A 13,983-nucleotide genomic window follows, 5' to 3' on the forward strand; every position below is an offset into this window, starting at 1 on the left:
AAGGACTATTTCAAAGATATTACCCATCCTTAGAACTTCTAGGGAAAAACTATCAGGTTCATCAGTGGTTACCCTTACAGGTGTAGTTTTATAAGTGGAGCCACGTGTGGTGTATTGGCAGAGAGCAACTAATATAAAACACCTACATTTACAGATTTTCATTTAGCTTTGTGATCCTTGCAAGTCAAAGTTGCTGTTTTTCGGTCCAAAGTGGACCAAAAAAAAGGGATGTGTGACTACCAGGGTGATATTTATCAATAGACTGTGCAGGGCCAGGGTACTCTATCAATGCCACCTGCAATCAGCAATATAGTGCTACTGTATGGATTTTTTGGGCAGGGCCCCAAACCAGTAGCTTACCTAGGGCCCCATAAGGTCTAAATCCGCCCCTGGCCTGAAGACCTGGGTTAGACATCTGTTACTTCACCAGCTTGTCCGTATCAAAACCTACATGTGGACCAGTGACATCTGGAAAGCAACTGTTAAACATAGGCAAGCCAACATTTCTACTTTCAGCATTAGATATTGCTGGGCATCCTATTTGCTTAAGTAAAAGTCATCCTTCTGTCAGGAAAGGAGCAGTAACATCAGCCTAATGGTCAGCTGGGAATTTCTTGTGTTCTATGACTCTGTCAGAGATGGCAAAGATTGCCTCCAACACCTTCCATGGGGTCAGCCTTGTCAGCAAAGTGTGCATCCTCTGATATAAGGAAGAAGGCAGTCACTGAGATAGATGCAGTCTTTTTGCCAATGTGTTCATCAATTCCTGAGCCATGTGTTTATCCCCTGCTGCTCCCTTCATTCACTTGACTCTGCCAAGAGGTGATTGAGTTTTTGTTGTTTGGCACTTTGCTTCTCACAGGTTGGCACTGATCTGCTGCTGACTGGCATAGGATTTCTGCAGGTGGGGATTCACTTGTACAAGCTGTTTTATGAACTGTAACATTAGTACAGCTTTCATAAAGAACAGGGAAAACAATATTTTGCATAAATAGTAAATTAGGTGTATGACCCTTTACATTTTTTTTTTAAATATTTAGCTATTGGGATTATTCAGACCTGATCGCAGCCCTGCAATTTTACAAGGCGGACGATTATCGATCAACTGCGCAAGTGTACGGATCGTAGCGCGCATGCTCGAGGCCATTTGGCAAAGAAATCAAGAGTATTTTCTGATCCCAAACCTATTGCAAGGTGATTATGCTAAACATCCATTGGCATGCATGTGGGGATATTCGGTGTACAAGCCGGGGCGGGCGGCGCATATATAACACGCAAAGCTGCTAAATTTTACAGCTTTGCGTGTCAACCAGAATGACCCCCCAGATTAGTAAAGTTCCTAATTTTTGTGACACAGTACACAGCACCGGGAAACCCGTGACCATTTGCCCACGCACCCTAAAGGTGCCCATACACTGCCTGCGACGTCTCGCAGCAGTGTACGGACACCCGATGGACTGCAAGCCGCCGGGACCTTCCGGCGGCAGGGACACATGCGATCAGTTGTGATGGATCGCATGAGTCACTGCTTAGCGCCCGTCCCAGAACGGGTGGTCGGACGGCCAGCCGGTCCGACCACCTAGTCGGTTCCGATGCGCACGGGACCATGCATCGGACCCGACTACATGTCAGGGAGAGGCGATTTGGTCCGATTTAACGGGCCGATTGGTCGCAATCGGCTGAAATCGGACCAAATCGCCTTGATGTATGCCCAGCTTAAGCCCTAGTGCCCAACACTAACCTCACAGCCCATAGCCTAAGCCTCTGCTACTGTGCAGAAAGTCACCAATTGTATAAACCATTATTGTGAACATACAGACTTTTTGCAAGTTGACATATTCTTTGATGATATTAGGAATGTCTCATATTATAAATATTGACAAAATCACATCATCCCCAGAAGGAGTCCCCCTTAATTCTCACCCTCCAGGACATTCCAAGAGAGTAGGTAAGGCCTAACAATAAGTCTGACTTTGTGGAAAATATATTTGGCATCCCAAGTCACTAGATGAATATATGGGATACAAATGGATGACCGGTGGTCAGGATGCAGACGGACAAAATAATGATGCCGGCATTCCCAATTGAGGGAATCCAGGTATACTTAACCTCCCCCCTCCAAACCCTAACACTTCCTCCTAGCAGCCTGATCATAACCCTCCCCGCTAGTGCATAACCTTAATTCCCACACCCCACACCTCTCCACCTAAACCAAGCCCCCCACCCCACAGCCTAACCCTAACCTTCCCCTTTCTGTAGCCTAACACAAAGTGCCCCCCACTAGTATTATTATAATCTTATTTATAAGCCACCACAAGTGTTTTGCAGCGCCGTACAAACGAACAATACAGGGAGACAAAACGTGGCATAACATTGAATAAATAACAAAAATACAGTACAAATAAAGAGCACCACAGTTCAATACAGATTACAGCTTAAATGTAAGTAGTGAGGATTCAATCAACATACAACTAGTGGCTTGAGGCCAATGATGGAGAGGAGTATGCGGACGAAGATGGTCACTGAGTGTTTGAGTATAGGAGAGCTGTGAGTGAAATGTGAAGAGAAGTGGGCTTTGACAACAGGAGGGAAGAGGGCCCTGCTTGGAATAGCTTACAATCTGGTAGGAAGGGAGTGCCTAAACCTAACCCCCTCTTCCCCGGCCACATGCTATCTTGCCCTGTATACTTGTTGGGATGCCGGCTGTGTATTCTGACATCGGCATCCTGATCTATTTGGAGTTAAGCACTGGTGAGCATACTGTATTGAGTGTGTGAGATGTGCCTCCCACACCTTCCATGGGGTCAGCCTTTTCAGCAAAGCGTGCATCCTCTGATATAAGGAAGAAGGCAGTCACGGAGATAGATGCAGTCTTTTTGCCAATGTGTTCATCTATTCCTGAGCCATGTGTTTATCTCCTGCTGCTCCCTTAGAGCTTTCGTTCACTTGACTGTGCCAAGAGGTGATTGTGTTTTTGTTGTTTGGCACTTTGCTTCACACAGGTTGGCACTGATCTGCTGCTGACTGGCATGGGAGTTCTGCAGGTGGGGATTCACTTGTACAAGCTGTTTTACGAACTGTAACATTAGTACAGCTAAACAATATTTTGCATAAATAGTAAATTAGGTGTGTAACCCTTTACAATTTTTAAAGTACTTCACTATTGGGGTTATTCAGACCTGATCGCAGCCCTGCAATTTTACATGGTGGCCGATTATTGATCAACTGCGCATAGCACGCATGCAGGAGGCCATACAGCAAAAAAAAAAAAAAATCTAGTCTTTTCAGATATTTCTTTTTTCATTTCTCTTTTCAGTCTATTTGGAGTTACAGTAAGTGCTGGTGTTCCAACTGCCGGAGTCAGCATGTTAAGCACCGGCATCGCGATTATATACAGTATTCATGTTACTGAATGCCTGCATGATCTGAATCATTTTGCTACTACATATTTTCCAGTTACTTTATTTGCAATTGGTAATTACAAAGAGAAGACCAGGAGCAACTTATTATCACAGGGCGAGATGGCTCAGGTTAGCAAGTTGAAACCCGTACAAACAATATTTTCAAACATACATTGCCTTATAATGCATATTCTGATACTGTATATCACAAAAGATAATCCTAGCATGCTACTGGGATAACTCTACAAAACATATTATACTTTACTTAATTATATATTATAACTTTACAGTGGGGGTTATTCAGAACTGATCGGTTCTTTGCTAATCTGCATAGCCCTGGGATCAGATAGCTGCCGCCCGGCAGAGTGAAATCCCAAACTGCACAAGGCTGCGAAAATACCACAGATCAGCAATAAATTGCAAATCCATTCGCAACTCATTCACCATCTAATCATTTTCCCAGTGTGCAGTCTGTGCGTAACACAGAACCTACTCTGCCTGAGCGATAGAGACAGGCTAATCGAGGCCGGAGCTGATTTTACACACCCTACCTGAAAACACTTGGGCATGCCTGCATTTTCCTTGACATTCCCAGAAAAGGTACGGTTACTGCCCCTCAAATGCCGGCTTCCTGTCAATCAGCTTGCAAGCATGAAAAGACACTTCAGGTTTTTTTAGCAGAATGGCCTTGTTTGCTCATGTTTTCTACTATCCATATGCATGCACAGTGCGAATTTGCAGCCCAAAGATCATGTCTGAATGGGATACAGTCAAAATCCCGACGGTCAAAATACCGACAACCATTGACCGACGGTCAAAATCCCAACAAGGTCAAAATACCGACATTTTAAATCCCGACAAGGTCAAAATACCGACATATAGAATATAGATAGGTGAAAAAGTCAACATAACTTTTGGTTGACAGGTTGCGAGGTCGACATTGTTTTTTTTTCACTGCTTTTTGACCCGAAATGTGCCGACAGGCGGTATTTCATGCCCTACCATCCACTAGGGCGTGGTGGGAGAATAGTGCCTGAAGCATTGCAAGCGAAGCGAGGGGCTGCGGTTGACTTCCAACTGTGTCCATGTCGACTTAAGTTCTTGTGAAATGACAGGCACAGAGCTATAAGCTATAAGCAAACTGCACACCAAATATGTCAGATTGTTCACTTCCTTCACAGACTTGTTATGGAGCTCAACAGAGGCCACTGGAGACCCATGGGGTGACATTTAATAGGATGCGATTTTTAGAAAGGTTCTGAAATCGGACCATATCGCATGTTTTCAAATCGCTATTTTTTTTAAAGAAATCAACTATTTAATGAAATGCGAACTGAGGCATGAAAAATGCGATGTGATGAGATAAAGTGTGAATTTTAGTCATGAAAATGTAACATAGGGGGTTATTCTAGTCTATTCTTTCTGACAAAATCCTTCTTAGATGGACAAAACCATGGCCCTTATTCTGATCTGTGCGGAAATTCCCGCATTCTTACGGAGCGGTCCGCACGCCACGGTGTTTTTCCGCATGCGGCCATCGTCCGTAGAAACGCCCACGTGTCCTCCGCATTCGGACGGACTCACTCTTTAAGAACAGGGCGTGTTTACGGACGACATACAAATCATGCGTGTGCGGGAGAAACACTCCGATTCGGCACGGTATTACAGAGTATTACAGAGTATGCTCGGGAATACCGCATCCGAACGGGAGCCAAGCGGTGCTACCGCACGTAAGCGGAGGATTTCCGCCAAACAACCCACTATGAAGTATCTTCTGCAATACATCACATGACCCACTTATTCAATTACCTATCCTCATAAACTTGACTGTGACATGAATATAAATAAATGTGTTTACTTTACCCAAAATGTGTGGTTTCATGAGTACATGTCAAATACACATGTGTATTGCTAGTATTAATATTCTGTCATGTCCATTGTTAGCAGTTTGAAAGTGTCTGACAAGTACAGCATATGTGGGTGTTTAGTACGGGTTCCTTGAAGCAGCAATGGTTTCAATTAAAGCACTGACAAGCGTCCTATTAGTGAGTAATGAGTAAAGGAGTAGATTCTATTGGGTTCAGGTGTTAATGGTTGTAGTCATTAGGCGTACGTTCGCCTACCGCATGAACGAGTGGTGTCCGCAAAGCAATAGTACACTTGTGGACACCGCACATTTCTGCCCTTTTTTCATCGCGTGCATTCGGAGTGGTTTCCGAATGTACGCCCCCCAACATAAGTGTACTCCCCCGTGTCCGCCCATGTTTCCGCCCCGTTTTGCCCACTTTGAAACTACGCCCATGTGTCATTCCGCATGACGCCCATAATACGCCCCTATTTCCCGACTGATAGCGGTGAACAGTTTTGGACGGGATTTGGCCGAACTGGTACCGAGTCAAGGCGTGGCACATGCGCGTAGCGTTCTCCACGCATGCGCAGACGTCATAAAGACGCGATCCGTAAGTACGCGGTAAAGTCCGCATCAATCAGAATAAGGGCCCATGTGCACTGCAGGTGGGGCAGATGTAACTTGTGCAGAGAGAATTAGATTTGGGTGGGGTTTTTCTTCAAAGTGAGATCTATATTGAAGTGTAAAATCATGCAGTAAGTATTTTCCCTGCACAGAAACAAAATAACTCACCCAAATCTAATTCTCTCTGCACATGTTACATCTGCCCCCCTGCAGTGCACATGGTTTTGTCCATCTAAAAAGGATTTTGTCAGAAAGAATGAACTAGAATAAACCCCATAGTAACATGCTTATACAGGAGGTGTTACTTTCACAATCTCCCTTAAATACTTTTTAAATGCAGGCAAGTAAGATTACATAAGGTTAGAGTAATACCATATGATTGAGGCACCATCTACTGGCGCAGGAGGTAATATAAGGAAGCAGCTGATGAAATGTTATACTTACAGCCTTCAGAGTTCCATTAGATGGTTCGAATAAAAGGACAGTTGCCTGATGAGAGGGAAACTCAGATGATGTTTTATTCTCATAAAATGTTACGACCTTGGTTGTTAAGGCATCGTCCACTGAACTGTAAGCAGGCATCACCCCTAAAAACCTAAAAACACATAAGGGCGTCAACTGTACATCTGTCCCTGTAGCTTCCAGGTATGCAGGTATGGGCAACCATCAGAATCTATAGTCTAGAAAATGCCCTCTCCTTGGCAGCTGGTACATTTAAAGTGAACATTCTGCAATCCTTACACCAACCACATACAAAGCATTGGCCCTTATTCTGATTGACGCGTACTTTACCGCATACTTTCGGATCGCGTCTTTACGGCGTCTGCGCATGCGTGGAGAACGCAACGCGCATGTGCCACGCCTTGACTCCGTACCTGTTCGGCCAAATCCCGTACAAAACTGTTCCCTGCAATCAGTCGGGAAATATGGGCGTATTATGGGCGTCATGCGGAATGACACATGGGCGTAGTTTCAAAGTGGGCAAAACGGGGCGGAAACATGGGCGGACACGGGGGAGTACACTTATGTTGGGGGGCGTACATTCGGATACCACTCCGAATGCACGCGATCAAAAAGGGAAGAAATGTGCGGTGTCCACAAGTGTACTATTGCTTTGCGGACACCACTCGTTCATGCGGTAGGCGAACGTACGCCTAATGACTACAAGCATTAACACCTGAACCCAATAGAATCGACTCCTTTACTCATTACTCACTAATAGGACGCTTGTCAGTGCTTTAATTGAAACCATTGCTGCTTCAATTGCTGTAAGGGTTAATGTGTGCAATGCATGTGTTAGGCATGCTTGTAAGGATATATTGGCATCTAATTGATTCCAATTCCAAATAAGAAGTTTTTTATGAGGATAGGTAATTGAATAAGTGGGTCATGTGATGTATTGCAGAAGATACATAATAGTGGGTTGTTTGGCGTAAATACTCCGCTTACGTGCGGTAGCACCGCTTGGCTCCCGTTCGGATGCGGTATTCCCGAGCATACTCTGTAATACTCTGTAATACCGTGCAGAATCGGAGTGTTTCTCCCGCACACGCATGGTTTGTATGTCGTCCGTAAACACGCCCTGTTCTTAAAGAGTGAGTCCGTCCGAATGCGGAGGACCCGTGGGCGTTTCTACGGACGATGGCCGCACGCGGCAGAACACCGTGGCGTGCGGACCGCTCCGTAAGAATGCGGGAATATCCGCACCGATCAGAATAAGGGCCATTGTTACTAGACACAGGCTTTAGAAATTGCCTAATTATTCCAGTTCCATAGGCTACAGTTATATATAATACAAATATATATTTTGTGTAAACTAAAGGTCCATACAATACTGGGCGACTTTGCCCAGCGTGAATGGATAGCAATAAAGGCTGAAATCCCTGGGATGAAAATTGCTCTGTGCATACACACTGGGTGATTTTTCCCCTGTCCATTGCAGTCTGTTGTTAAAATCAGCAAATGATGCGGGAGAGCCCATCAGCGCTCATCGCTTAACGCTGGCCCATACACACTGGGTTGATTGAAGCTGAAAATCTCAGAAGATAAAACTGAGCTGCTTTCAGCTTAAAATCGCCCAGTGTGTATGGCCTTAAGATTGTGCATTTTGAAACAGCAGACACTTTAAATGTGACAAATCTTATAAGTCAGTTAGTGTTTTCCATATTCATACTGCAGTCTCTCCATTGCAGTCTGTTGGTCTTTTATTCCTATACTGTACTTTATTCCTATGCATTTATATTTTGTGCACATCCCAATTTGGGACACTCCTTTCTTTCATACTCACCTTCTACACATTCTACTACCAATAAGCGCTGGAAATTTTACTTGAGTATAATTACCCATTTTTCTATTTTGTTTCTCTCTCAATTTTCCTTTGCTTTATGTCTTTGTGTCGATTGTATTTTTAATCGGCTACATTAAAATTATATTTTGTATAAAACTTTAAATCATGCTATTAGTGCCCTGCATGTTTGTCTTGTACCACTTGGTTGGTTGGAAAGTTAATCTTTAGGTGTGTAACCATATTGGGGCCCATTTATCAAAACTCTCAAATAAATTGTAATCAGAAGGTGATAATAACGATTAAATTCGCATTGCGATTTCACTCAAAATCGCATGAATTTATCATTATTCACCTGGCAGGACAGGGCTTGAGAAAAAGCCCTGTCCCTGCGAATCCAGATGCCTGCTTTCCCCTTGTTTTTATCGCATTGCGATGTCCCAGGATCCTACTGCGCATGTCTGACAATTTACTTTCACTTTCCCCCCTATGTTATCTTGCTTCCTGCAGTGCTAAGAAGCAGAGCTGTCACTGGGGGTACGTACTATTCGTAGCATAGGGGCCAGGTTCTCCTTACATATATTTTATAAGTGCAACACATACATGTACAGCAGGCTAGCTCCGTCTCTCCCTCCCCGTCCCCTCTTCCTCCCCTGCGCTGCTGCCGTGTATGTTATGTACAGCAGTCAGCAGGACTCGGTGCTCAGGCAGAGAGTCCCCGTTTAGTGTACAAGGGACCTACTAAAAGGAATGACAGTGGATTGACAGTCTGGTCTGCTGAAAAGGAATGCCAATTTGACAATAATGGGAGAGTTTGGCATTCCTTTTCAGCAGACCAGACTGTCAATCCACTGTCATTCCTTTTAGTAGGTCCCTCTATCAGGCTGGTAGGACAGCCTTATCACAAATTTATACTCAAAACCCTGCATTACGCCTCTTAGAAGTGGCGATATTATCACTAGGGACCCTTGCGAAATAATTTAACAAATGAAGTTTGATAAATATGAGTAGATCACATTTCACATTATAATTATGTGAAATGCGATCTGCTTACTAAAAAATTGCGATAATGAGGTTTGTGGGGATAAACTTGTGAAAAGGCTTACAATTCATAGTTAATACATTTAGGTGATACTAAAATAATGTGAAAAGGATGCGAAAACACCCTTTATCACATTATTTTAGTAAAAACAATATTGATAAATCGGCCCCTTAGACAGCAAAATACTGTTACTCATTTAGAATGTACACTTGTGCGGTGGGGTGAGGCAGGTGAGGCACAGCTTTTCCTGTCATACCAACGTATATGCTGGAGTTTTGAGTTTATAAAGTATGTCAAAAATACAAAGAATATAATAAAAAATGATTTTTATTATTCTAATCATTTTTAAAGTCAAAACTCTGGAGTAAAAAGTCTATGGCACCTGGCTACTTTTCTGCACATCTCTTATGAAAACTCAGCGAATCTCCAGCACTGCTGCACTTGTGTATAATTCCCACATATACCCCATGGCTCATAAATGGTGTGCAAATCTGGCTCTGGTGCTTGCCAGGGACACCTCAGCAATTTACCTCACCGCACGTCCCTGGTGTAGAGTTTTTGTGCACTTCATGCTGGAGACAAAAATAAAGCTTTATTAATTGAATAACACCTTTTTTCAAATTTGTATTTGCATGAAATTGCAGATGGAAGCCATGTGCGAGATGACAATATCGTGCATGTGTGCAGATGAATAGGTGACCTTGATTATTCATCTGTCTTTGGGATCTGAGCATCAGTCAGCTAACTTAGCAAACTCTTATCGATAAATTGTCCCGAGAAAGGATTCCGGTCCCGTGAGAAATGGCGATATGGCTATATTGACAGTCTAGTAAAAGTGCATCACCAAATCATTTTTACTAGTGTGTAACACAGAATTGCTTTATCAGCATTCACACTATACAGTATGTTATACGGTCGTTAGGTTGACAGTATTATGGTCGACATGCATTGGGTCGACCAATGATGGTCGTCAGGCCTTAGGTCGACATAAGCATTAGACTTTGGAAAGGTCAACAGTCAAAAGGCCAACATGAGGTTGTTTTTTCTGAGCCGACATGTGCCGACAGGCGGTATTTCATGCCCCACGATCCACTATGGCAGTGGTTCCCAACCCTGGTCCTCAAGTACGCCCAACAGTGCATGTTTTGCAGGTCTCCACACAGAATCACAGGTGCTATAATTAGCTCCACCTGTGGATCTTTTCAAATGTACCTGAAATACCTGAAATACACTTGCCCAGGGCCGGATTTGTGCCTAGGCCTGTGAGGCACCGGCCTCAGGGCGGCACCAATTAAGGGCGGCAGGCAGGCTGACATTCTGTTAAATAGCAGCATGGCACAGCGGGTGGGCAGTGGCGAGTGACGAGCGCTGCCACCGCAGACATGAATTATCATATGTAGGTGGCAGCGCCACTCGTCACCCGCCACTGCCCACCCACTCTGCCATGCACATTACATCACCGCTTAGTGGCTGGGTCCGACGGTCCCCCTGCGCGTCCGGAAATGGCTCAGGCTCACTGCTGCCGGCGCCCGCTCATTGGCTACTCTACAAACACACAGTCTATTGGCTGCTGTCTATCTAGCAGCTGAGCTGAGCAGCGCGCAGATCCTCCCTGCACTCAGTCAGTCACAGTGTAAGAGAGACTGACAGAGACACTGTGCTGCTAATCACTGTACTAATAAGTGCCTCCCTCCCTCCGGGTCCTCCATACAGTGAGCAGTCCAGAGTGCTTAAAAAAATATTGAGGTGGGCTACAGTTACATTTTAATGAAATATATAAATAACAATGTATATACATATATGATTACATTAAAATAGGGGGGGGGGGACACAAAAATGTTGTGCCTAGGGGTGGCCTGACCCCTAAATTCACCCCTGCACTTGCCACCGTTCCAAGGTATGATATTGCAGATTGTTTGTTAGCCCAAATACACATGTAATGAGGGTTCAATTGTAGAAAAATGAAGGGAGACAAATGAGGTAATAATAAGCAATTCAAATATCACGCTTAGGATAATTGGGAAATTGTTAGAAGGCACCTTCAAAGGGAATTCTCTTTGAAGTTGCCTTCTAACAATTTTTCAATTATCCGAATAATTGCTGGTCCATATAAGTGAAGCGTACGCTACCGTGCTCGGCCGTACGCTACCGCTTATGATAGGAGCAGTCCCCTTTGCCGGCGCATCCCCACCGCCTGTATGCGTATGTTCTGTTGGCGGACTCACGCTCACCGAAAGAGTGCGTAATGTGATCGGAGCGCACGTCCGAACGCACATTTCACCGATCCATCTAGAATAACCCCCAATGCAACATATTAAAGTAATACTTTCTAAAGTAACTGTAAAGTTATAAGTAGTGCTCTGCAGTAAAACATGTGGCTTTATAAAGTGTGAGCTTACCCACTGTACTTTGGCACAGGCACAATGGTCCGGACTGGCTGGACAACACCTCCTTCCTGGCCACTAGAAAAATGAATCAGCGCTCTCTCCAGTAAAGGAATCAAAGTTCGGTAGTCTAAGTACATCTCCACTATATCAGCCCCTAGAAACACTGGTGTGTCACCCATACTGGAACAAAGGTTCAGGCACTTGCGAGTCAGCTCTTGGGGTCACCAGACTGACTGAAAATACCATCCAGCTGGGATACTCTCGGCTATATTGTGTCATAACATCCAGCCCCTGTGCTGACACTTCCTCTCCCAAACACACCCCCTGCTGCCTGGTTGGGTTGCTCTTGTGAGATTTCATGTTACTCTCTCTGTTGCCAGCAAAAAAAGAAAACTAAAGTCCCACTCATAATGCAGCCTTCACATGACGATTCAGAATATACAGGGCAGTGCCAACAGCAGCGCAGACCAGTATAACCAGGAGACAATTACCTATATTACCTGGATCACTGCTTAGGAATATTTACTTGTCTTGAGGCTGCAGCATTTCTAGTTCTGTAATATAAATGACACAGCTATATTCCTAACATAAAAAAGAACAAATATATTGCAAGACTGTTGTCAAATTTGTTGCAAATCAAAATGTGGTAAACGTAAATTTTGAGAATTGGTAAAAAACAGAACTGGACAAGACCCAGGAACACTGGGGGGTGTCCTGTTCAGTGAAGGTGCCTGGGACACCTGTCACAAGCTCCGGAATGGCAGTTTGATCAATGGGTCTGGTCCATTTTTTTCTTAGGGCCAGATGTACTAAGCTTCAAAAAGTGATAAAGTGGGGAGTGATTCACAACCAGCCAATCAGCACTACCTGTCATATTTCAAACTCAGCCTGTAACATGAGAAGTGGAAGCTGATTGGCTGGCTGTTTATCAATCTAAATTTTATCACTTTTTGAAGCTTGATCCATCTGACTAGTCCCTAGAATTTGTTATCATTGCATATCAATAGTATGCGGTGTGGGCCTGTGTGCACATTGGACCCATTATAAATACGCCACAGCCTGGGTTTTAGCTGGTGGGGCCAAGTTGTGACAAGAAATTTTTTTAAAGTTGGGATTGTCACAGCTAAGTCAAGAGCAGTTGAGAGGGATTGTTGTAAAAAAGAAGTACTATGCTATCTAAATAGTAAAGAGAAAATGTGCAGAGCCACATAGCAACTAGTCAGCAATTAAATGCACATTTGTAATTTAGTATTTTGTTCATAAATGACACGCAAGTCTTACTGCAGTAAAGTCATGAACAATGGTATAGTGACACCTAGTGATCAAAATAATTTTTTTAACGTTCCCAGTAATACAGTACATTTCCTAGAAATTGTGTTTGACCGACTGCATTCTCAGGCTTATTTAGGGGTAGAAATTTCGAAGTATAGGATATGACCTATTGTTGGCGCACTGCCGCCTTTAGTCCGTACTATCCCGTGGTTATCACCCAATAACCCTTTACAATACCACACAATAAACAAAGATGGAACTCCCATCTTTGTGTATTGTGTGGTATTTAGGGGTAGATTTATTAAGCTCGGTGAAGTGATAAAATGTCTGGTTTTTATAACTGGCCAATCAGCTCCTACCTGTAATTTTTCAAACCAAGCCTGTAACTTCACAGTTGTGAGCTGATTGGCCGGTGATAAAAACCAGACACTTCGGGTGAAATTCAATAGGATGAGAGATTCAGAAAGTCATACCTCCCAACTTTTGAAGTTGGTAGGTCGGGACGTTCGCGCGGCTTCGCCGCGCGTGCTCCCGAAAAGGGGGCGCGGCCTCAAGAAAAGGGGCGTGGCCACGAGGGGTGACGCAAACTCCGGCCACGCCCCATTTTCGCCGCTCGTCGGCGCTGAATAGACGCTGTGCGCATGCGCACAGCGTCTATTCTCGGCAAGCTGGGGGGGCTCCCAACTGTCCCCCCCACCGCGGGACAATGGCGGCCCCGGGCGGGACGCGGGAACGTCCCCGAATATCAGGACGTTCCCGCGGAAAGCGTGACAGTTGGGAGGTATGAGAAAGTGAGAGATTTGGTAACAAATCTCCAGTTTTTTTAAAGCAGCAATTATTTACACTACAAAACCAGTTAGGTTTTGCAGTGCAAATGATTACAGCTTTAACCCCTTCACGACATTGCCTTTTAAGGTAATTTTTTTTTTTTTTTTCCTCCTTGTGTTCAAATAAGCGTAACTTTTTTTAATTTTCCGGCTATATAGACACATGAGGGCTTTTTTTTTGCGGGACAAGTTGTACTTTCTAATGGTACCATTTACTATACCGTATAATATTCTGGGGAATCAGGAAATAATTCAATGTGGGGTAAAAAAAAAAAAAAACGCAATTCCACAATTTTG

At 44.1% G+C, this 13,983-nt stretch overlaps 1 protein-coding gene across 2 annotated transcripts in view; it reads right to left on the reverse strand.

Annotated features, from left to right (window-relative positions):
* Window positions 1–11,878, reverse strand: part of CRYM (crystallin mu) — an 84,523-nt gene extending 72,645 nt beyond the window's left edge. Inside the window, exons 1-2 of one of the 2 annotated variants that reach the window (XM_083153258.1) lie at window positions 11,600–11,878; window positions 6,319–6,469 (exon numbers count right to left, since the gene is read on the reverse strand). In XM_083153258.1, the coding sequence (XP_083009384.1) occupies window positions 6,319–6,469; window positions 11,600–11,766 (318 nt within the window). In that variant the 5' untranslated portion in view covers window positions 11,767–11,878. The remainder of the gene's footprint in view (window positions 1–6,318; window positions 6,470–11,599) is intronic. The other variant, XM_083153257.1, reaches the window with a different exon arrangement.
* Window positions 11,879–13,983: the final 2,105 nt, after the last annotated feature.

The sequence above is a fragment of the Crinia signifera genome, chromosome 7 (genome assembly GCF_055691185.1).
Source record: "Crinia signifera chromosome 7, ASM5569118v1, whole genome shotgun sequence".
Classification (NCBI taxonomy): Eukaryota; Metazoa; Chordata; class Amphibia; order Anura; family Myobatrachidae; genus Crinia; species Crinia signifera.